The 25,683-nt window shown below is 45.7% G+C and overlaps 1 protein-coding gene across 5 annotated transcripts in view; it reads right to left on the bottom strand.

Annotated features, from left to right (window-relative positions):
- Positions 1–25,683, bottom strand: part of LOC144823835 (heterogeneous nuclear ribonucleoprotein R) — a 413,049-nt gene that overhangs the window by 95,803 nt on the left and 291,563 nt on the right. For all 5 annotated transcript variants that reach the window (XM_078682698.1, XM_078682699.1, XM_078682697.1 and 2 more), the window contains one exon: positions 3,838–3,973. In XM_078682698.1, the coding sequence (XP_078538824.1) occupies positions 3,838–3,973 (136 nt within the window). The remainder of the gene's footprint in view (positions 1–3,837; positions 3,974–25,683) is intronic.

Raw genomic sequence — 25,683 nt, 5'->3', positions numbered from 1 at the left:
CCCAATCCTACTACAGGGGTTTGGTTCAGGGCAGTCCTTTCTAGAGTAAGCTGTTGGATGCAGCAGCCACTCTGGTGGTCTGATATTTTTCCCCAATTGATTTCACAAAGTCTGTCTGTGGCGTTGTTGTAACCACCATGAAGTGCCGGTTACCTGGGTAGTGGCTGGCTGTACTTGCGTCTGCAGTAGGGTTTGTCTCCTAGTAGCAGGCATGCCACTTCTAAATGTACCCCGAGATTTTAGTGCTTCCATCGCTTTGGTTGTCATGGTCTTTCTTCAATCGCAGCAGTGATATATCTAGAGTTGCCCTAAACAAACTTTCTTGGTAAATGACACGTTGATGATGACTTTCACTGAATGTTTACAGCAAGAGACTCAGGCATGCATGTTTTTAAAGTGTAGTCTCAACCTGCAGTGTCTGCTGCATCAAGGGCTAGCATTAGGCGTGTTTACAAATGATGTTGCCCTCATTATATTCCAGTCCCTTGTTTCTGTACTGGTCTGGGAGGTGTTGTAATAAAGTCCGAGATCTCCTCCCACTATCCATATATCTATTCAGAAGGGTGAAGGAGTTTGCCATAAGTCATTGTGTGGCAGAATACCTCTCCATTTTACGTCCTACAGTCCCTAGTTTACTTTATCTCCAGCGATAAGCCCAATGCTTAAATTGAGCCTGTGGTTGCCGGTGGGGGGGGGGCACTGCACCAGTTTTTGGGCACTGGCCCATATTTTCTTCTTCAGTCAGTTTCCAGAGAGCAAGGAAAACACAAAAAGGGAAGAGGAAGAGAAGGTGGAAAACGTCACAAAGGTAGCAAGCAGGAACCAGCAAGAGAGAGAGATAAAGGGGCAGCAGTGGATTAAAGAGGCCTGAGTTGGATTCAGGACTATGCGGCCTTTGTGTTGGGGCACAACATTGATTTGCACCTACTTCTGAGCTGAGCTTTGGGTAGCAGCAATCTTCCACAAATTAAACACTGGGTAGGCCTGTAGATATCTAGGCATTAGCCTTCTTTCTAGCACCAAGGACGATAATGAAATAATGCAATCTACTGGAGCATTAAAATATATAATGCTCCAGTAGCAGCAAACTGGGCAAAGATCATGCAGAGAGGCATGTGAAATGACTTGTGCTGAAACCCCAGAGCTCACCAAAGTTGCAATCTGAAAGCCAGCAGGCCAAGCGGAAGTCAAGCAAGTACTTGACTGAAAACATGAGCACAATTTGAGCTCAACATACCACAATGGCTGTGACAGATATAACCTGTCCAAGAGAACAAGCAGTCTTACCTGTGCCACATGTATCTAGATCAAGACTAGAAACCAAGAGTGATATGGGGGAAGAGGACAAAAAGTCTCATCAACGGTCCGCTTTGGGAAGCTGTTTGCAAGGCCCAAAGAGTCTAATATAGGGAGTACAATGTTTCAAATCAATAGGAGACCCTTCCAAAAGAAGAAATGCAATAAGTATGGACACCATATAATTGCAGAGTTCATGTGAACAGGACAGTTGTGTGTCTGATGAGGAAGTTCAACTGTGCTTGCAAGTCAGTCTGTCGAGGTCCAACAAAAAGACACACATCCAGTTCCCAATGTTGATCACAAGCTTACATGGCTGTCTTGAGTACCACCTCACAGTGTATTTATTCATAAATTGGCCTTCAAATTGCAATTGCTCCCAAAGAGCGCCATTCTTGCAACACTTAGGGGTGGGGTGATTTACAAGGCAAAGAGGAATAAAAGATCCAAAAGTAATTGAAAATTATGAAATGCAAAGGGGAAAAAAGAAGGAAATTCATTAGAAACTTTCTTTCTTCGTCATCTGCCTGTATGTGAGATTACTGGTCAATAACATTTGTTACCCCAACAAGCTGCCAAATGTGGGAATACTCAGCCAATACATTAAAGAGTCTACTCAGGTCGTGAGTAACAGTGTAGATAATGTTAGTGATTCCATCTGAATTATCAGGTACAACCTTCCTGTAATAAGGGAGCATACTCTGCCAAACATGCCCCAACCGACAAAGTCCCCACTAACCTTTCACTTGGGAGAATTCAAATCAGAAGAACGGACCAAATCTTGTGTCTGTGGCTCAACAGACAAAAAAAGTACTTAAGAAGTTCCAACAAAAAAGCAGACGCTCCACTAGATGCAGCTCAAACAAAAAGGACCCAAAGCTCACTACCACATCAATATTTCTCAATGTGTGTTCTTACAACTCCTATCAACCCCACAATTTAGACATATAAGTGGCAGCATATTTGGTCTAAATATCTAATGAACTAGAAACAGAGTGAGACAATGGGCAACTGTAGGTCCAATTAGCTGGAGGAGCATGGAGTGGAAAACAACATATGTACTGTTGAGACCAAGTTTTGTCATTTGTTTTTTTCTGTTTTATTATAATCAGGTGAAAAAAACATTTTTAGTAATCTTTCATTGTAAGCTGCACCTGAACAGAATTGTTCATCTTATTTTAGAAGAGTCTTTTAAATATACACTTTTCTCTGTATCTTGTTGTATTCCATCCGGTTTTTTTACTAATCCAATGCAAGTAAGGGCACACGGTGATGCACCGTTACATCGCAACTTTTACAACGGGAGTCTATTACAACGGAACTTTTACAACGCAGGATCCATTACATCGGATGCCATTACAACGCATGGCATTACATAGCAGATGCTATTACAACGCATGGCATTACATCGTAAGTATAGGTAAGTATTTAATTTTTATTTAATAAATTTAATTAATATTAATTATAATTAAAGGGTTTGGGTTTTGGGGTACAGGGGTGTTTTTAGGTTTTAGGGCAGGGTTTGGGTTTTGGGGTAAAGGGGTGTTTTTAGGTTTTAGGGCAGGGTTTGGGTTTTGGGGTAAAGGGGTGTTTTTAGGTTTCAGGGCAGGGTTTGGGTTTTGGGGTACAGGGGTGTTTTTAGGTTTCAGGGCAGGGTTTGGGTTTTGGGGTACAGGGGTGTTTTTAGGTTTCAGGGCAGGGTTTGGGTTACAGGGGTGTTTTTAGGTTTCAGGGCAGGGTTTGGGTTTTGGGGTACAGGGGTGTTTTTAGGTTTCAGGGCAGGGTTTGGGTTTTGGGGTACAGGGGTATTTTTAGGTTTGGGTTTTGGGGTACAGGGGTGTTTTAGGGTTCAGGGTTGGGTTTGTGCTTAGGGCTAATTAAATTATATTTACCATTTATAAATTAATTAAAATATATTTATTAAATTAAATTAATTATATTATATTAATTAAATTTTTTAATTAAATTAAATACATTATTTTAATTAATTTAATTACAATTTTAAAAATATTTAAATTAAATTAATTTCATTATATTAATTAATTAAAATTAATTACAATTTTTATTAAAATTAAATTAAATAAATAGATTTAAATCTATTAAATTAAATTAATTACTATTTTAAAATGTATTTTAATTAAATTAATTAAATTAAATTAATTAAATTAACTTAATTACATTTTTTTTAAAAAGGTATACTTACCTATACTTACGATGTAATGCCATGCGTTGTAATAGCATCTGCTATGTAATGCCATGCGTTGTAATGGCATCCGATGTAATGGATCCTGCGTTGTAAAAATTCCGATGTAACGGAATGCGTTGTAAAAAACCGCGTTGTAGTGACACCAATCCGGGCACACAAACAGTGAAAAATGTCAGGAAAATGAGGCTACAACGGTAACAAATTTCTATTCACTTCAAACCATTTTGAAAAGGTCAGAAGATGGGCAATCCAGAAATGCTGTGAATTTTTGGGAGGGTTGAGACGAAAAATCTGAAAAAAGCGGACCAAAACAAAAACGGGTGACTTGTCCTCACCTGTGACTTTACTGAACTCTTCCAGTATATTCTCCTTGGTCTTGTTCTTTGGAATTGACCCAACAAATAGCCTGTTGTTCGCCACAGAGATGCATACACCAAGATGCTTTCCAGGCCGTATTTCATAGTTATCACACTGAAAAAAATGAGATTGAGTAAAACGCAATTAATTAAAACACTAGTCAAAAACAACAGTAATTTTCCTTCAATAAAATAAATTGAATAAAAAAAGAAAGAAAGAAAAGTCATTTTTATCTCAATCAGGCACCACTGCAGGACTCACTTAGTGCAGCAAATACTCTTTTAGAACTAGGCCCCTTCTGACGTGCCTAAGCACTGAATAAAGGGATCTGCAATGCATGTGTGGCAGGAATTAATTTTAAATGGATTGCTTGCAATCTTAGCTTGCCACAGGGAGGTGGGGGTCCATTTATTAAATTTATAAATACTGAATATCTCCACCTGTGGGAAGGATGGCGGAAAATGTTCTTTTAAAGGACGATTGCTTTTTAGAATTAAAATGAAGAAATGCCTGTTTAAAAGCAACTTTTTGTATGAATGTATTAATTATTCTAATGGGAATTAAAAAAAAACTTAACCAAACACTCAAGATGAAAGAAATGGGGGACCGCTAAGTGCAGTCTCATAAAATAAAGTTTGCCCTGCCACTATTATTAACAAGATATGCTGGTCCCTCGAGTGCAGTTTGATCAATAGTGTAAAGTCTGCCAGGAGGATTTTGATCACTACATTCTAGCTGCAATGATCACCAGATAATTCTTTAGTGGAGAAAAACTGCAAGCCAGATTTACATGAAGGTAAGTCGGTGCATCGCATCTTAAACTCCTTGGATAATTGGGCGACTATGCACCAAGGTCAGGACCAATGCCCAGTAAATGCGCATAAACAGCGCCTCAGACATTGGCATGTTTTCGGATGTTTATTCAGCCCAGTGGCAAACTCAAATTACTACACTAGAGGAATATAGAAGGCAGGTCAGATTTGCAAACGGAAGACTGCAATGGAGATCTAACTTCGTTAAGCAGAGCAAACCAATTTAAATTCTATCAAAGGAGATGCGGGTTTGTATATAAATCTGTGACCATGAAGATAATTCTGGTCTTTCATGGAGCTTGCAGGGAACTTTTGGAAAAAAATTAATAGGTGGAAAAGCAAATATAAACGTATGTGATTAAGAAACAAACATTCCTCTTAGAGCAGAACTCTGGCTACAAAAGGAAACAGTCTTTGCAGTTTACATTTTCCATCTGCTATGCCTTTAAGGCGTGATGGAGACTCCGTTACAGTGTTGTATTGTTTATTCCTAAAGAGTAGATTCCGTGGTGAATACGTTTTTTCATGGCTGGCTGGAGATAATGACGCTCAAGCAGGTGTAGCATTCTTCCCAGCTTTGGAGCATGCAAATAATTACACCATACAAGGAGCTTGGTATTACACGTATTTATTCCTCAGAGTGTAACCGTTAACATAATTAATGATGTAGAATGTTCAATCAACCATACCCAAACACTTACAGTGTCCGTCGGGAACCAAAAAGGGTCCCGTCATCTTTAAATCACAAGACACTAAAGCAGGTTATCCTCAATAAACATACAAATCAACTCTACCCTAAAGTCTGCAGTTATTCACTACAATTTGGCAACGAGGATGGCATACAAAACCCAAGATTGCAAAGCACAATGGATTAGCAATCCAATGCATTAGTTGCATGGTTGATGTTGAACAGTGTGGAAGTGGAACTTTTACTTTCGAAGAGTGATACATTATTAAAAGTAATGGTTCATATGATACTTGAAGGTGGACAGAGTGCCTTGCCCCCCCACCACTGAGACCTTTTATTAACGTTTTGGAGGAATTGTCGCTATGTGGTCAAAAAGTGAGCATGAGGAATGACGAGTTTGATCCTCCTGAACATTTTAAGGAAAATTATACAACTTGCCTATGAAGGGCATCATCAGCAAACATTGACCAAGAGGAGGATAAAAGAATGTTTGGTGGCCAAGGGTTTATGACCAAACCATCAGATGTGTTAAAGTTAAATTGACTAAAGAAAGCGAGAAGAGGCTCAAAGTTTGTAAACATCTGGTGTGAGTCACTTTCAGGATCTAGGGAGGGCATCAAGCAGTTTATCTATGGGTTTTATTGGTCCATTAGCAACAAGAGGAAGATGCCCACTGACTTGGCCCCAGTTCTACCGCCCTGTCTCCCCCTCAAACCTGCTCCTGCGAAATCCTGGTGTATCCTGCAGCCAGTAACCTCGAAAACTCCGGACCACCTGCCTGGCTTCAACTACAAATATTGCCTCCCGTGAACACTGAATTTGTTAATCTGCAACCTCTGGCTCTGGCCGGACACCGCGGATCCGCTCCACTCTGCGCCCACCGTCACCTCGGCGATCCTGACCAGATATCCGGCAACTTCCTGACCTGCCTCAAGCCTCCAGCAGACGCTTGCAGCCTAAATCGAGAAGGCCCCCCTAACCGGGAATAGGAGCTGGTAAGAAGATACGACCCCAAAAGTCACCCCTGCATAGTCTCCTTGAGCACCTTTATAAACCTTTCCACTATGCCATTACTTTGTGGATGGTATGAGCAGCCTTCCTGTGCTTAATTCTCCTACACTTCAGAAACTTTTTAATAACGTATAGTTTACCGGTCGGTATAGTTTTGCAGCTTTAAGAATTTTCTGGATTCTCTATGCTGTGCATTATTCCGCCATCTACTGGTTGGGTCCAGAATTATTCTATTTCTTCTCCTTTCTCGTGGCCTGGTGGGCGTCGACATACCACCATGTGGTGTCCTCCTGTGACGTTGAGGCGCTTCCTTCGGAAGCTCCCACCTTTGATCGACATATTCAGATTCCTTTTTTATTTGGTATTCCTCCGGTCTCATCTTTCTGGCTGAGGCGGGTGGGTTCGCTAGTGAATCCAGAAAATTCTTCTCGCTGGAAAACTACACCGACAGGTAAGAAACTATACGTTTTGCAGCATGAATCTTTTCTGGATTAACTATGCTGTGCGTAGACTTTGTAGCGGTTTGCTAGTATTGTAGTGGCTGGGTGGAAGATGAGCATTGGTTTGTGAATATATGTTGTAAGACCTTGTGTCCTACTTGTGCTTCCTTATTCATCTCAATATCCACGCAGTAGTGCTTTGTGAACGTGTGCACTGAAGACCATGTTGCGGCTTGGTAAAGGTCTTGAACAGGTGTGCTTTCTAGGAAAGCCACTGTTGCTCCCTTCTTCCTTGTTGAGTGAGTGTGTGTTGTTCCTTGACTGTTTGTGGCACAACTGTATGGCTTGTGCAATCCATCTTGCAATGGTATTCTTTGTGACTGGTCGTCCAAGAAAACGGTTAGAAAATGATACAAAGAACTGTTTTCCTGCATTCTTTGGTTGTTCCTACGTAGTACATTACCGCCCTTCTGGCGTCCAGGGTGTGCAATGCTCTTTCTGCTTGTGTCTTTGGGTTTGGAAAGAACTTGGTATTTGTATTGTTCGGTTTACGTGGAACTTTGATACCACCTTTGGCATAGAATGTGGATCAGTTCTCATGACTATTCTGTCATTATGTATTTGGAAGTAGGGCTCTTGTAGTGTTAGAGCCTGTAATTCAGTTACTCTATGTTGCGATATAATTGCCACTATATATGCTATCTTTAGTGTTTGCATTTGTAATATTGCTTTGTGGATTGGTTAGAATGGTGCCTTCATCATTTGCGCTAGTACAACATTGAGGTTCCATGCGGGTGGTGGCACCCTCTTTGGAGGTTCTATCCTCTTTGCTCCTTCTAGGAATCTTTTGACCACATGGGATGTGAAGAAACTTTTCCTTGTTTCTCCCCTTGTGTATGCTATGATTCTGCCAAGTGTACCCTTATAGATGATTAGCTTAGTTTATTTGGTAGTAAATATGTTAAAAATTTCAGTACTGTTGATTCTCTTGTGATTTCCTTTGACAGTTTTTCCTTAAGACACCAATGGGAGAATGTTTTCCATTTCGCTGTGCAACACTTCCTTGTTGTAGGCTTTCTCGCCTCTCTAGTACTGCCATAGTACTCTCTGGTAGTTTGAGGTGAGAAAATTCGAAGTCCTCAGGAGCCATGCTGCCAGGCTCAGGCTCTCTGGTTCTGGGTGTAGCACCTTTCCATTTTGCATTGTTACAAGGTCCTTTCTGTTGGGGAACTTGTGCATCCCCCTCTGTGTCATTTCCATTATCAGTGAGAACCTGGTTTGTATGGCCCACTGTGGTGCTGTGAGGATCAATGTAATGTGGCTGATATTGCACTTGAGTACCCTGTGTAGCAGTAGCAGTGGTATTGGGGGGGGGGGGGGGGGGGGGGGAAGCGTACGCAAATGTCCCTGACCAGTCTATCCATAGAGCATTACCTAATGACTGTGCGCTTGGTTGTCTGGATGTGAAGTGTTGGCATTTTGGGTTGTTGCAAATAGGTCGATTTTAGGAGTCCCCCACTTTTTGAATATCTTTAGGATTTCAGATTGATTCATCTCCCATTCGTGGGATGCTGATGCTCGCCTGCTCAGTCTATCTGCTTCTACATTGTCCTTCCCTGGAAGAAGTATTGCTAGTAAGTCTATGTTCATTGGAATAGCCCATCTCCATAGTTCTTGGGCTTGGGTTGATAGTGTTAATGATTGTGTTCCTCCTTGTTTGTGGATGTAAAACATTCTAGTTGTATGGTCGGTTTGAATCCACACCCTTTTTTAAGGCTAGGAACACTGTCTTTAACTCCAGAAAGTGGATGTGTTTTATCGCATTCTGGTGCGTACATATTCCCCTTACCTGGATGTTGTTAATGTGCGCTCCCCACAATAGTTGGGAAGAGTCTGTTGTAATGGTCACTGTTGGAGTTGGTTGTGTGAAAAGTTTCCCCTGTGTTAGGTTCTTCTTGTTCGACCATGCCATCTCTTGATGAACCGTTTGTGTGACAACTACTAGATCCTCCTAACTCCCTGTTGACTGTCACCATTTTTGCTGAATCCATTCTTGGAATGGTCTCATGTGTAGCCGAATCTTTGGGACTAGATGAATGCATGAAGCCATCATCCCTAGCCGTTTGCCCACTGTCCTCACGGTCAGAGCTTGCCCCTTGTGATATAGATGTGTCTCCTTCAGTATTGCTGTTCTCTTTGCGCTTAGAACCACCTTTCCTAATGTTGCGTTGATCTCTGCCCCTAAGAATATTTTTACTTGTTCTGGTTCAATTGATGATTTTTCCCAATGTATTGAGAAACCGAGCTGGACCAATGTCTCTAGGACTCTCTGTATGTGCTGTTTGCAAAGATTGTATGTGTTTGCTCTTACTAAACAGTCGTCTAGGTATGGATAAGCGTAGATCCCTTGCCTTCTTAGGTGGGCTGCTACTGCTGCTAGGCACTTTGTGAAGACTCTTGGGGCTGACTTCAGTCCGAATACTAGGACTGAATTGGTAGTGCCTTTTTGTTGATTGCAAATCTGAGTAGGCTCTTGTGCTTGATGATCATGAGGATGTCCAAGTACGCCTTCTTTAGGTCTATAGTTGCCATGTAGTCCCCTACCTATATCTGAGGTATTACTTCTTGTAAGGATATCAACTTGAATTTTTACATTTTTATGAACTTGTTTAGGAAGCTTAAGTCTAGTATAGGTCTTAATGTCCAACTTTTGTATGAGTAAGTACGTAGAATACACGCCCTTGTTCCTCTCCTTCTAAGGTAAGCTGTTCCGAATAGTTGTTCACTATTGAACGGGGTGTTTAAAATGTTGCTCTGTACCTCTGGTTTGAACACCGAGATTCTTAGCCAGGCGTGTCTTCTCTCCGTCATCCCGATCGTCATTTGCCTGCTGTCTCAACAGCATTTGGGCCGATTTTAAACTTTTATTTGCCATTTTCTTTCCTTCTTCCACCAAGTAACTTCCCCCTTCTCTGGAACTGATCTGGTAGATGTTTCAGCAGTTCACCTACTTCCTCCCACTGCTGATATGCATGTCTATTGATCAGTGCATTCGAATTTGCTATGCACCACTGAATTGCGGCGCTTCGTTACATCTTTCTTCCGGCAAGATCCATTCTCTTGCTCTTTGTCTGGCGGTGATCACACATTAGTGGATTCATTCGCTCTTTTCCTGGCTGTGGAAGCTATTATAGAGTCTGTAGGCACTGAAGCCTTTATGTACATAGGGTCTTTAGAGGAGTGTTTGTTTTTCCTTCTCATCCCTTGGTGTTACAGCCTTGCATGTAGAAGGTTCTTTGAAGTCTTCCCTGGTCCAGCACACTTGGTAGCATGGGGAGGAATGTATTCCTCGTCTGTGTGGGCAGCAAGGTCTCTAGGAGAAAACAGGATTGTGGGTTTTCCTCCTCTAGCTGCACTCCATACGTGTCTAAAGCCTTTTTAATCATCTGATTGTACATCCCAATGTCTTCAGGAGGTGAGGGCCTCGAAGGGTATGACTCTACCCTTTCTTCTGGAGAGTCTGCGTTGAGATCTTGCTACTGAAGGTCTTGTGTCTCCGAGGTCGCCGAACCGTGATAAGTTTGGTCCCCTTCTTTTCCCTTGAAGTAGTACTCTTCTTCCTCCTAATCCTCAGCCGGTTATCGTGTTGTAGGTATCTGTAGTTCCTCGATGTATGTTTCGGAGTTTTCGGCGGGATTTTGAATTTCTTCATTGTTTCGTCAAAATCTTCTTGCGTTGCAAGATACCTGCCATTTCGAGCCTCTTCTTTTCTAGCTCTGACGCTTGTTCTTCGGCATCGAGATTTTAGGGCTCCCTTGGAGCTTGTCGAAGTTTGTTTCACCCCTTCTTTTTTCGACATCGAGGAGTCTTTTTCCTGACTGCTCTTAGACGACTGTCTTATCAAGGGTTTATGCCATCTGGGAGTCCTTGTCACAGGAACCGACGGACTGTTTGTCCTTGGACGTACTTGCGGTCGTAGAATGTTTCGACATCGAGGCTGTTTGAGGACTTAAGAGTCACTCTTTTGTGGGTTGGTAAACTGTTTAGGGGTCGCCGTTTCCTTTACCTCCTTCGGAGTTTTCTTTTCGACGTGTTGGACATGAGCTTCTTCCTCGCCTTCGGGCCCTTCGGCAACATTGTCCTCTTCCTCGCTGGAGAGGCCTCTCCCTCACCCTTAAAGTCTTCCGGGTGAAGGCCGAGCACGCGTTGCAATCCTTGCTTCGGTGGTCAAGCGGCAGGCAAATGTTACAGACCGGATGCTGATCCTTCTGTACGTACTTATGGTGGCAATTGTCGCAGAACTTCAATGGTGTCTTCTCCATTACAGCGCCCAGGGAGCTCCCTGTATGCGCATTCTCCGTAGGACAAAGCTCGGGTGTTTTTCCACTTCTCTGTGTCCCGGTTCACCGGCTCGAAGGCCGGTGAGTCGATAAAGTTGTTGTCCAGCTTTTCCTGATATTTTTTTGTGGATTCTTCTCTCCAAAGTTCTGGAGTGCCTTCCGTCTCGATCCAGACCCAAAGGTGAAAAAAATAATCTGAAGATGGCAACCAAAGGTGGGAGCTTCCAGAGGAAGCACGTCGATGTCATAGAAGGACACTAAATGGTGGTATGTCGACACCCACCAGGCCATGAAAGGAAAAAAAAAAAAAAAAGAGAAAACTACAATTCAGGACCCAACCACCTGATGGCGGTATAATGCACAATATAGTGAATCCAGAAAAGATTCACGCTGCAAAACCGCCAATGTGAATTGGACCCCATTATCAGACAAAAGCGTCAGTGAAAAACCCTCGTGTTCCAAGAGTTCTAGGAACTCAATCACCACACTAGACTCAACTGTAGGAAGCTGGCTATGTATATACTATACCAAAATGAGGTATAGTGTGCACAGAGTACAGAAGGTATGCAGAAGTAAAAGTAGATAGCACCTTACTCTCGGGGACCCACTTGCTGATTTTTTGCACGTCGCTTGGTCTTGTCCTGACATATTACCTTTCTGGCACTCTGTGTACAAAGACGTGAACGAAATTACACAACTGACAGACACCGGACCCATTATTAGCTATATTGGGATATTTTAAACCCTTACGCCCGGCACACAGATGACTGGTCGAAATGGCCTTCCTCCTAGCTAAAAGATGTGTAGCCCTCAAGTGGATGCGCGGGCCAGCCCCTACATTAGCACAGTGGTCCAGGGAAATGACATATTGCCTTATTATCCCCCCCCCCGTAATAGGCCCAAAAACATTTGGTCCCTATTCCTAGATAGACGGCATTCACGCGCCATGGCGGACGATGGGGGTGTTAACAGCCCGATGACCGGAGATGTTTTGACTGGGGGCGCAGACACCACCTCACGGTCTGATCACCCTTGATTCCCTACGGGCTGTGAGATAGATTGGGCACTAGCGGGGTGGTCAGTTGGGGCCCCTGAGCGACTGGGAGGTTGTCAGCCAATTCTTAATGTATGTACTCCCTGATGTATGACATTGTGGTCCTGAGGTTTTATTATGTGCAAGTGATGCTTCCTACCAAAGAATTCCTAGCATTGTTTTTATGAACAGTCTGTAAAGCTACTGAAGATACTGCATGCCAATGATTGTGATGGTTGTTATTTCAAAAATGCCATTAAAACAGATAAAAAAAAAAAAAGATAGCACCTTACTCTCGATTTGTGGTAGTGTGAGCGAGCAGTAAGGCTTTATCAGAGGGGAGTGTTAAGCATTTGTTGTACCCACTCAATCAGCAAATTATGTCACACACTAAAAGACTGAACTCAGACCAAATTTTGTTTGTATGAAAATATTATCAAGTTATTTTATTTCTAGAACCAAACCGAGCTTGGCACGGGTAGGTGAAATAAATGTTTTGCAAAATATTACAGTGTTTACAATTGAATACAAATTCAAATGCAGTTGTTTGAAATACAGGTAAGTCAAGGATTTGAAATTTCTGTACAGATTACTTTTTAGATTACTTTTTCTACTTGGTGTGATATGCCTAGATATCACACAGGGACATTGCCTAGAGAAAAGTTAAGTAAAATCAGTTATACACAATTGTTATTTTTCAGGTTTCCATACAATTCAATTCCAAACTTTTTCAGGGAAAAACACTAAATGTATTCCTACGGAAAGAAACAAAGTTAGCGGTTAAAAGGTAAGTACTCTGTCTTTGGGGGTTGAGTTTCTGTGGTTAGAACAAGGGTCAAGGGTGCGCTCTCAATACACCCTCAGCTGCACTAGGGCGGCCAGGTGCAGAGTGCTGAGGCCCAATGTTATCCAATGGGGGGTAGGGGGCCTCCGGTTGGTGGCTGTTGGCAAGCAGGCCGCTGGGTTGTGGGAGCAAAGTTCCTGGACTTTAGCTCAGGGCAAATGGGGAAACAAAGTAGCACCAAAGGTGCACCCTCAGCGGCACTAGGGCAGCCGGGTGCTGTTTCAACGCCGGTTTGAAAAGGCACTGCAGGCTCGGGACGAAGGTCTTCTGGGTGCGACCACCACTTTGAGAGGTAAGTTGGGAAGTTCGGGGTTGGTTAGGCACTCTTGATTTGGGCACCCAAGGCCATGGGGCGTTTGGTGCAGGAGTGTCGTTTTCGGTCAGATCTTACCAGCTCCTGGTCGGCGTTAGGGGGGCCTTCTGGATAGGCTGCAGGCGTCAGCTGGAGGCAGGTCAGGGGTCACGAGTCAGGATCACCGGGGTGACCACCTTGTGGTGTTTGCCCACTCCAGAGTGGAGGGGTTCCGCGGTGTCTGGCCGGAGCCAGAGGTTGCGGATTAACAAATCCGGTATTCACAGGAGACAGTCTTTGCAGTTGAAGGCAGGCAGGTCCTCCAGGGTTTGAGGTTGCTGGCTGTAGGAACCGGTATTTCGCAGGAGCAGGATCGAGGGGGAGACAGGCCGGTAGGGCAGGGGCCAAGTCAGTGGGCGTCTTCCTCTTGTTAGCTGCTGCCCGGCCCTTCTTTTTGCAGGTTCCTGTCTGAGGAAGGAAGGTTCAGGGGTGCCCCTAAATACTAGATTTAGGGGTTGTTGCAGGTAGGTAAAAGGCAGAGACCAATGGGTCCTTGTCCTCCCCTTTCCCTATTATGCCACCTTCCAGTGGGAGGGGGGGGGGGCATGAGCCTGTCCCTGGTTGGCTGAGTTACCCCCATATTCAAAATGGCTTGGACTGAGAGTTGTGCTTCACCTCGCCTCCCCCACCTGAGGGGTGGAGTTGGCCACACCTCTCCTCCTCACTTGTTTTTCGTGCCGGTTCTCCCGCCCAAAGTGGGGGATCAGAACCAGTGGGGACCAGTGATTGAGAGCAGCAAGTGGCCAGAGTAAGCTCACAGAGGTAGCACGCCTATGAAGCTTCCCCTTCGTGAACCCTGCCAAGGTACCTCGTCCAAGAATATGCATTGTTTCAGGCCCCAGAGAGCAGCGGGCTCTCAACCCAGGGGTCCAGAAACATGTCTGGTGGTGGCAGCTGAAAGCAGCCACTCAGCCTGGACACTAGTGGTAGGCTAGTTTTCAGGGGGCATCTCTAAGATGCCGCCTGGGTACATTTTTCATTAAATCCCACTCTGGCATCAGTGTGGGTTTAATGTGCTGAGAGGTTTGATACCAAACTTCTTAATTTTCAGTGTAGCCATTATGGTGCTGTGGAGTTCATAATTACAAACTCTCTGCACCACATACTCTTAATGGCAGCACAGCACTTACAATGTCTAAGAATGGACCTAGACACTGTAGGGGTATAGGGCTCATGCACCTGTACCCTCATCACTAGTATAGTGCACCCAGCTAGAGGGGTGACTGATCCATGCCAGGTCAATGGTTGGTAGGCATGGCACACAGGGATGTGTGCTATGTCGACTCTTCACTTTGTTCTGCACCAAGACACACAGCCTGCAAAGGCAGTGTGTGTGCTCCAGGGTACAGGGCCTCTAAGGGTGGCACAGTAAGTGCTGCAGCCCTTAGAGGCCTTCTCTGCTCACAGTGCCCTGGGTACCTGTGGTACCATTGACCTGTGGCCAGAGATGCCAATTGGGTTAAGGCTTCAATGCAGTTTTAGGTAAAGGACATAGGCCCTGGGTACCTGATTAGCAGAAGCCCAGGGCACACTCAATAGAAGCACATCAGCAATTCAGCAAAAAAATAGGGGCAACCATGCAAAAAGAGGGCACTTTCTAACACACTGTCGAGGAAATCACTACAGCTATACGTAATATACAATCGGGGAAAGCCGGGGGACCAAATGGCCTCCTGATTGAACTCCTCAAACTAACGGCATCCAAGGTGGAACCCTACCTCTTTGAAATGTATCAGGAGAGCAAACCCGTCGAGATGCTACCCAGAGACTGGCCTCTATTGTCGTAATTCGTAAGGTGGGGAAGCCGGAGGAGGAATTAATCTCATACCGACCAATATCCTTATTGAATGCAGAAGCAAAAGTCCTGGCCAAAATACTCGGCAATAGGCTGCTCTTTATAATTGCAAAACTAGTCCACTCAGAACAGTCTGGGTTCATGCCGGGCTGCAACACGGCTACGAATCTACGCCGGTTGAATGGCGTGCTCACTAGTAAACACACCATGAAAATGCAGCCATTCTTTCACTAGACGCACACATGGCTTTTGATGTGGTCGAGTGGCCATACAGGATAGCGGTCCTTGAGCGTATGGGTTTGGGGACAGCCTATCTCAACTGGATCAAACTCCTTGCTCAGGTGGTTGTAAATGGCCATTATCCGCTGCATTCACTCTGAGCCGAGGCACGAGACAGGGCTGCACACGGTCTCCACTCATTCGCTCTAGTATTCGAGCCCCTTGCATGGTGGATATTCCGGGACCCACTGATACGCGAGACTTAAATGGGAAAATTAATAGAAAAATAGAATATCGCTCTATGCGGACGACATTCTAATGTACGTCGCATCCCCTAGTACATCAAAAGGATCCTCCAGATTTGCTCGAATCACGCCAATACTCTGGATACACAATAAATAGGTCCAAATGAAAAGTTACTTACCTCCTGTAACACTTTTCTGGTGGATACAGTATCTGCCTGTGGATTCTTCTCCTTTTGAATACCCCCTACGCCAGCATTCTGCGGAAATTCTTTCCTAGCTCTCCCACGTCGCCGAGGACGTCATAATAGCACGGCTCCGCTCGCGACTCCGTATGACGTCATCGGAGCCATAAGAAGACCTTGTCTTCAAATGCAAAACCAATAAAAACGTGGAAGAAAAGGGTAATAGACCAAGCACTGTCCACTATTAAAGTATAAGCATGAAAAAGACCTATTAAAAACATTCATGTCAGTCAAAGCATTTTTTGGTAGACACAGGTGGACAACGGGGAGGCAGGTGGGACAGTGAGGAATCCACAGGCAGATACTGTATCCACCAGAAAAAGCATTACCAAAAGTAATTAACTTGTTCTTCTGATGGATACATCTGCCTGTAGATTCCTCACCTTTTGAATAGAATCCCAAAGCCGTACCTCTCGCGAAGGATGGTGTCCACCTGATTAGACCAAAAAATCTTACAGAATAGAACGAGCAATATGGTCGTCCCTCCTAACCTCCGAATTCAAGCACTAATGCTTCGCAAAAGTATGGAGGGAGGCTCAAGTTGCTGCTTTACAAATATCAGGAACATCTCTAGCCAAAGCAGAAAAAAGCGACTTAGCTCTGGTAGAATGAGCTCAGATACCTTCAGGCAGGTCCTTCTTGGCCAAGGCTTAGCAGATCTTGATGCACAAAATGATCCACCTGGAGAGAGTCCACTTATGCACAGCCTTGCCTTTCATTTGCCCAACATAGCCCACAAAGAGCTGATCGTCCAGGTTCAGATCCTTTTCTGTCCAAATAAAAGCGGACAGCTCTTTTTGGATCCAAAGGATGAAGTCTCTCCTCCTCCTTGGAAGGGTGAGGTGGGGGCGGGGGGGAGATAGAAAGTACGTAAGGTAATGGACTGTCCCAAATGAAAAGTAGTAACTACCTTAGAAAGGAAAGCAGTCCTGGTCCCAAGAACCAACTTAGCTGCATGAATGGTCAAGAACGGAGGTTTAGAACTAAGAGCCTGAAGCTCACTTACAAGCATGGCTGAGGTAAAGACAATCAAGAAAACAGTTTTAAAAGAGAGAAGCCTCAAAGGATAACTATGAAGAGGCTCAAATGGAGAACCCATTAAAAAGGTAAGAACAAGACTTAAATTCCACTGAGTCATAATGAAAGGAGTGGGAGGAAATGTAATTGTAAGGCCCTTAATGAACCTCATAACTACAGGAGATTTGTATAAAGACGACTGACCTGGCAAACAAAAGCCGACAAATAACCTTTAACTGTAGCCACAGCACAACCCTGCTGGGCCAAGGAAAGAGAAACTCAGTACGTCAGACCAACAAACCTTTAAAGGATCAATGGTCCTCTCTCCAGTCCACTTTACAAATTTGAACCACCTGTAGGAATACACAGCTTTGGTGGAGTGCCTCCTGGATGATAAAATGACATCCACCACATCCAGCGAGAGAGAGAGAGAAGGAACTCAGGTTGCCCTGTTCAATCTCCAGGCATGAAGGTGCAAGCTCTGGGTGTAGAACCCATCCCTGCAACTGCGAAAGGATGTCTGCCCTGAAAGGGAGACAGAGCAGTGGGTGCGATGAGAGGTAAATAAGATCTGTGTACCACACCTTTCTTGGCCAATCCGGAGAGATCAATATGACTCGGGCCCGGTCTTGGCGACTCTTCCTCGGAACCAGAGGAATCAAGTGTATGGGAGGAAACGGGTAAAGGAGTTGCGAGTTCCAATCCAATTGAAACGTGCTACCTGCATCGGATACTGGAGACTGCAGAATGCGCGTTCTCGTGAGTGGCAAACCGGTCCAACAGGGGGATCCCCACATCTCAAAGATGTGATGTACCACCTCCGGATTAAGCCGCCACTCATGATCGGCCGAGGAATACAGACCGACTGTCTGCATGAACATTCAGCACACCGGCTAGATGATTTGCAAACACACAAATCTGATGTCCCTGAGCCCAGGATCAGAGTCGCAGAGCCTCTCTACAGAGGCGATACGACCCTAAACCTCCCTGCTTGTTGATGTACCACATCGCAGTAGTGCTGTCCATCAGGACCTGAACTGAATGACCGCGAAGGGAAGGAAGGAAAGCCTTTAGTGCCAAAAGTATCGTTCGCAATTCCAGAAGGTTGATGTGAAGCAACCTTTCCTCTGGAAACCAAAGACCTTTGACCTCCAGCTCCCCCAGATGAGCCCCCCACCCTAAAGTGGAGGCATCTGTGATCACTGTGGCCACCGGCGGAGTCAGATTGCCCTGCACACCCCACCAAGTCAGCTCTGCTGCAGCGTCTCCGGAGAGTCGGACCTTCTCCCCGAGATCTGTTGTGTTGATACCACTGCCTGACGAGGCACCACTCGAGTGCCCTCTGTGCCAGTGTGCATGACTGACCCTCAGTATGCAGGAAGCGAACAGACCGAGCAGGCGTAGAACCTTCAGGACTGGAACAACCGCTGCATCGTGAAACAAAGGGATCATCTCCTGAATGTCAAGAATATTCTGCGGAGGCAGGAATGCTCGACACACAGTAGTGTCCAGTATTGCCCCTATGAACAGGCTGCGCTGAGAAGGCCCCAGGTGAGATTTGGGTACATTTATTGAGAAACCCAAGTTGAACAACAGTTACGTTGCTGCATGCAAGTGGCGCAACACCAACTACGGAGACACTGCTTTCAACAGATAGGCATCCAGGTAGGGGAAAACAGGAACCACTGACCTTCAGAGATGTGCTGCTACCACCGCCATCACCTTTGTAAAGACTCCAGGTGCAGAAGATAGACCGAACAGAAGGACCGCAAACTGGTAGTGCTACGATCCTACCGTGAACCGGAGGTACTTACAATGAGACTTCAGTATGGGAAGATGAAAATACGCATCCTGCAGATCGATGGACACCATCCAGTCTTCCCGTTGCAGCGCCATAAGAAGCTAAGCCAAGGTCCACATTTTGAACTTTTCCTGTCTGAGGTAAAGATTCAAAATCCTGAGATCAAGGATCGGTCTCAACCGACCATCCTTTTTGGGGATCAGGAAATACCGGGAGTAGCACCCTGACCCCTTTCCTGCTCTGGAACCACCTCTATCACACCTTTCTGAAGCTAGGCAAGAACCTCCTGCTGCAAAAGCAGCAAATGGTCCTCTGAACACCAACCCTGGTGAAGAGGGAAGGAGGAGGAAAAAACAAAAAAGGGGGAGGGTGTACCCATTTTCTACAAGATTTAAAACCCAACGGTCTTAAGTAATCGATTTCCAATCTTGTCGAAAGTGGGACATCCAACCCCCTACAGGACCAACATGCTCTAAGATAGGGGATCCAGAGCTGCTTTCCTGAGGCACCAACGGTGGGGAAAGGAGAAGGAGGAGTACTGCTGCCGAGCGGCTCCTGTAAGACATCCCTTATTAATACCCCTGTATGATTTGTACAAAGGGTTCTGCTGTTGGGTCTGCTGAGGTTGTTGGCGGCCACGAAAGGAAGCTTCCCTCCTAAATTCATGATACCGCTTGTAGCCGTATCCTCTAGACTGTTTGAAGGCCCATAGAGCTTGCAGTCGCTCTGCTATCCTTAAAGCATTGCAAAGTAGTCAGCCTTAGTGCCAAGCAGTCTCGTACCATCAAAGGGCAAATCCAACAGGGTTGCCTGAACATCAGGAGAAAATCCAGATGACCTTAGCCAAGCTGGTCTTCTTGTTGCCACAGAGGACCCCATTACACGTGCCACTGAGTCAGCCGTGTCCAAACCGGACTGTATAACTTGACGGGCCGCGGCCTGAGAGTCTGAAAGTGCCTCCTGGAAATTAACCCGATCATCCTCAGGTAGATTTGGGGCTAGCTGTTTGACAGAGTCCATTAGAGCATGGATACATCTCCTAAGTAAACAGGTAAAATTAGTGGATTTTTATGCTATACTTGCAGATGAAAATACTTTTAGCCGCCTGCTCCATTTTTGTTTTAGACCCCCTATTCCTCAGGATGGTAGGGAAGGAACCAGATTATTGTTTTGAGTAAGAAGCTTGGACCGCCAAAATTTCAGGTGATGGATGAGATGAAAGAAACGTCATATCCCCAGGAGATGACTTGTACCTTCTCGCAATAGACCTGGAAACTGCTGGAACAGTCAAGGGTCTTTGCCAGACTTCCAAAATAGGTTCGGTCAAGGTCTCATTGAAGGGCTGAAGAGGCTCAGAAACTGAAGATGTATTAAGAACCTCAGTTAGAATGTTAGATTTTACCTCAGCTGAAGATAACTGTAGGTCAAGTAACTCAGCTGCTTTCCTCATAACATAAGGAGCATCCTCCTATGATATCCCAGCCTTTGGAGATGAGAGTTCATACTCTGGGGAAGTATCCAACCCACTGGCCTCCTCTAGACCTTCAAATTCGTCAACAGTTGACAATTTCTCCCTCCTCCTGTTCCTGTCTATATTGCTCCTCTTCAAGCAGCCTCTGTGCATCCCTCCTAGAGCGCGGCTTCAGGATCGGTGGCGGCGTTGACGACTGCATCGGCGTAGATGGAGGACCTTCAGGATCAATCCACGGCGTCTATCGAATCAGAGGCAGCGCCGACTCGACAGTCGAAGGAGTCCAAGGAACGGGAGTGGAAGACCTTGGCGCCGGAAAATGCCAAGCTGGAGTCGTCGTCATAAATGGCACGAAAGGCGTCTGGGCATACTGATGAGGTACACCCAAAGTAAAAGCCAATGGTCTCGCGGGGCCTGAAGGCGCACCACTTGGATTAGAGGTCCTGGCAAACATGCCAAACACCGCATTTAAAAAATGCGTAGGATGCTTTCCGGAACCAGGAAAGGGAGGATATGGATCCGTACCTTCCTTAACAGATATCACCTGAGGCCGTACTGGAATATGCGGAGCCGGTGGAGAGCAGGAGAAGACTCCCTGGGTGACGGAGAACCTTTAGGTGTCGAAGAGCCCTTCGACGTCGGCAACCCCAGAGCATGAATCGGCGTCTCCTGTGGTGAAGTAGAAGGAGACACAAAGTCTTTCCTCCGAAGCCTCCTCCGAAGCCGCTAAGGTCCGAAGGCGACCTCAATGCCTTGTTCTTCGACGAACTGTGCCAAGACCCATGCCTCTTCTTCGACTTGTTTTTTTTTTCTTCTTTGAAGTGTGAGAAGACGACGATTTCGCATGTTTTCGACCCCTCTTCTTTTTTTGCTTTGGCCATCAAGAGTTTAGATTCATGTTCTTTAAGAGCTTTCGGATTCATCTTCCTGCAGCTTCGACAACCTTCGACATCGTGGTCGGAAGACAAGCACCAAAGGCAATCATTGTGGGGGTCAGTTTTCGACATGTGAACGCCACCCTCCCTGCAGGGCTTAAATCCGGACTTCTTAGAAGTAGCCATATCTGAAAACTTAGAGGAAAAAAAGTATTCACTAAGAAAATGGAGAGTCCCTAGTAAAACCAGTTACGAGTCGACGGCGTGGAAAAAAGGGAATGGATGTCAGAACGCAGACAAGAACTTCTTATGGCTCCTATGACATCATAGGGAGTAACAAGCGAAGCCGTGCTATTATGACGTCCTCCTCGACGTGGGAGAGCTAGGAAAGAATTTCAGAGGAATGCTGGCGCAGGGGGTATTTAAAAGGTGAGAAATCCACAGGCAGATGTATCCATCAGAATGGCTGTTTTACTCCATGGGCCGGCACCAACCCTCCTGGCTAATTGTGAGGTGACAATTGTGGAAGATGGGTTTCGATATTTAGGCAAATACTCAACAGCTGATCCATCGCTCTTCCACGACCGAAACCTGCTAGGCCCACTGATGCGATTGCAGAGTGAGTTTCGCCATTGGCGAACGCTGCCTCTGTCAGTGCTAGGTCGAGCTGCACTATTTAAAATGATGGCTCTGCTGCGGCTTCTGTATGCGTTGCAAAATACTCCATATACTGTTCCCGATACCCATTTTAAATCAATTGAAGGGGAGGTCAGGAATTTACTTTGGGACGGTAAGCCAATATGTTTAGCGGGACCTAAATTAGTCTGTGGATGGTACGATGGGGGAATTGTCCTGCCCGATATATGCTGCTACTATTGGGCTGACCACCTTTCAATTATTAACAAGCATTTACAATGCAATGGTTTCGCCTTTGGAAAAGTTAGAGTTATTGGCATTGTAAATGACAAAATTTATATTTATGTGTTGGTTTTGAAAACAGATAAATAAATGGCATTGCCATTTACATTGCCATTAGCTTAATCTCTGCAGTCACTCTGCACTCTCTAGCACTCTCCACTCCCTCTGCACACTCACTACTCTGCACACTCACTACTCTGCACACTCACTACTCTGCACACTCACTACTCTGCACACTCACTACTCTGCACACTCACTACTCTGCACACTCACTACTCTGCACACTCACTACTCTGCACACTCACTACTCTGCACACTCACTACTCTGCACACTCACCACTCTGCACACTCAGCACTCTGCACACTCAGCACTCTGCACACTCAGCACTCTGCACACTCACTTTGCACTCTGCACACTCACTTTGCACTCTGCACACTCACTTTGCACTCTGCACACTCACTTTGCACTCTGCACACTCACTTTGCACTCTGCACACTCACTTTGCACTCTGCACACTCACTTTGCACTCTGCACACTCACTTTGCACTCTGCACACTCACTTTGCACTCTGCATACTCACTTTGCACTCTGCATACTCACTTTGCACTCTGCACTCACACTCTGCACTCAATTTTATCAAATACCGAGGAGAGGGGACTGCCTGGAGTGTGCTTATGTGGAGAGAGAGGCCGCCTGTGAGTTAAAACACCCCGTCATTTCTGCTCCACGTAGCCTGGGTGCATTCTCCAGGGCTCCCGTGACTGACATAGGGGAACTAGGTATGAAGCATCCACTCAGTACACAGGGCAGGCTGCATCTGAAGCGGATGATTAAAGTCCGTGAAAAAAAGATGTAAGTAAATGAGGAAGTGAATTTACACAGGGCACCAGTGCACTGCACACGAACGGTTGATGTACTCACCTCATTTTTAAGCTCTATCAATTCACTTTGTGGTCTGTGGTTACGGTTCAAAATAATGCACAAACAGGATGTCAGGGAAGCCCTTTGTCTGATGATACCCTACGAACGGCGGTCTCGGAGCAGGGATAGTCACAGCTGGGCAGAGCAGAATTCAACCAGTAACTCGTAAGTCTTACTCAGCCCCCAGCTTGGCCTGCAACGTTCAGTATAATAATTGGAAATGTACTTCCTAGTACTTCACTTCACACATTCTCTCTCTGCAGGTACAAGTCTTATTGGACAGATCCGAGCCCGTATCTTCTCCACTGTTTAAGGACTCCCGGTCGTCAAAGAATGTTTCACTTAATATTTCGAAAGGGGCTCTTCTCTTTACTCTCACTTACTTCTTCCTCATCTCTCTTCTAAACTCCACACCCAAAACACACAATGCTCTGCTCTCCGAACTTCCTCACAGCGACAACACTCTTTCTTAAAAGGGCAACGGCAGTCCTGCTCTTTTAAAGCGGCGATAGGAGTTAGAGGAAGGAGGATTGTTTGGAGAGAGAGAACGTTCCAGGATGTCACTCAAAATCCAATGATAATTAAATAACAATGGAGGTGGGCGAGCCAACGAATTAACTGTGAGAGCTGAGCATAGGTTCTTTTATATTAACTGTTGTATGCGTAGCTGCTAATTCCTTCACTGGCCGGGCCGTGGTTCTATTCACTCTTGGGATGAAGCAAGACCCTGGATTTACTCGGATTGCCTTGTGCAGCCCTGTCAAGTGTCACGCTTTCCAGGTTAAACTACCACCTTTTTATAATATTTCTGCATCCCCGACAGGGACTACAAATTACCACGCAATTTCGTTGCACTTACCAGAGTCGGCAAAGTTGTCTGAGAAAATACAATAAAGCAGATGGTCGCGCACATTCCGCCCTATAGTTTATAGGAGAGAGGGTCCGTCTGCCCATAAAAAAAGCCTATATATAGGCTCTGTTGAATTCAAAGTGAAAGTTACTTTCTAAACGAGTGAGATCTTTGCAAAAAAAGAATTAAATAAATAGAAATATTCACATATTTTAAGATCATTTGTTCTGAGGATGGGGAACATATGTCTGTGTGAATAACTTAATTAATGATGTGGGTGAAGAGTTCCGATCTCAACCCTACGAAATGGACGCCAGGAGGCTCGCACGCTCTTATGAATGTGACTAATGCCTTTGGCCACCTCTGCTTTACAGGAGGACAATTTGCATTCTGCCCATTGACGCATCTCTTATCTTTTTAATTTACCAAGAACGGACTCCAAAGTCCCGGAATGTTCGGGTCAGTGAAAGGACATTGTTAACTGACCTTGCATATGTACTGCAGAAGCATCATGACTGTTTAAGGCAGAAATAACGAGGCAGTTCACGCATCTCCCCGTCTCTCGGCTGGTGCAGCGCCCAGAATCTCTGCACTAGTAGTAAGGCACTCTTACCCGCTGTATTTTGCAACTGGAACGATGGTCCGCAGCGGCTGGACAACTCCCCCTTCAGCGCCACGGGAGAAGTTGGCCAGGGCTCTCTCCAGCTGCTGGATGAGTTCAGGAAATCTTAAAAACTCCTCGACGACTTCTGCCGCTATGAAAGCCGGGCGCGCGCTCATGGTGGCAGGGTTCACAGCTGAAGAGGGCTCGTGCTGCAGGTCCTGATGCAGTACAGGCGAGCGGTCAGCGAGGTTCGGCCACGCCTCCTCCTGTGCTCGGGCAAAACGAATCATCCAATCGGGACCCCAGTTCTGGTGGGTAGAAGCCTTTCCAGGCAAAAGGGTGCCTTGCAACTCACAACACGATACAGCCCAGGCTTGTGGCATGTGTGTGCTCTGCCTCTGCCAAAAGTGCATTTAAAGGTTGGCGGATGTCACCGCCTGATGCGTGACAGGGCAAATTTACAATGAACTGAGCTTAGAGGTCGCCTCCTGGAATTTTTTAGGCCTTAGTTACTTAAAGTGAAACTACAAGACAACAAGCACCTACGAGGACAGGGGGGGCGGGAGAGGACACGAACGGCGGGAGAGGACACGGACGGCGGGAGGGAGACGGGAAACGTGCACAGGACAGCGAGGGGAGGGGGGACGGCGGGAGGAGGGACACGGAGGAAGGCAGGACAGCAGCAAGCACGGCCCGGCCGGACCAGATTCGGGGGCGTTCCCGGCTTTTGGCTGACGTAGCATGACGTAGCCAAAAGCCAAAGATTCTCGGGAACGCCCCCGAATCTGGTCCGGCCATGACGGACGCCTCTCTGTTCCAATGGCTAGCCTCCATTTATGGAGCTAGCCAATGAAATAGAGGGGCGTATTCAAGGCACCCTTACTAGAAACTACAGATTTCTCTGGAGGCGGAGCTTACGCTCCGTTCCCCAGCGAAACCTAATAAATGGGTGTAAGGAGATCAGCAGGACTTGGCTTGTCGGATGGACAGATGGGTCGAGGTGGGTACAGAGGCACTGTATATAAAACCACATAGACAGGAACTCACTGGCCACACGGCTCCCACTGTTGCCATATGGCATGCTACCACAACGAAAAGAAACTTGGCTGAGTAATAAATTGACACAACTATCTCCCCTTTGGCATGGAGCAGTTCTGGGCAATCTGAGTAATTCTAGCGAATTCAACAAATGGGATATCGTTGGTATATCACAAATTGGGGATTTGGTTAATAAGGTTAAAATAGTGACATTTACTGACCTACAAAAAGAATATAAACTGTCCGTAGGGGAACCATTCCGCTACTTGCAAATACGACATGCCATACTGGAGGCAACCAGAGAGTT

The sequence above is a fragment of the Lissotriton helveticus genome, chromosome 3_1 (genome assembly GCF_964261635.1).
Source record: "Lissotriton helveticus chromosome 3_1, aLisHel1.1, whole genome shotgun sequence".
Taxonomy (NCBI): domain Eukaryota; kingdom Metazoa; phylum Chordata; class Amphibia; order Caudata; family Salamandridae; genus Lissotriton; species Lissotriton helveticus.
This window is presented reverse-complemented; position numbering and strand designations above follow the sequence as displayed.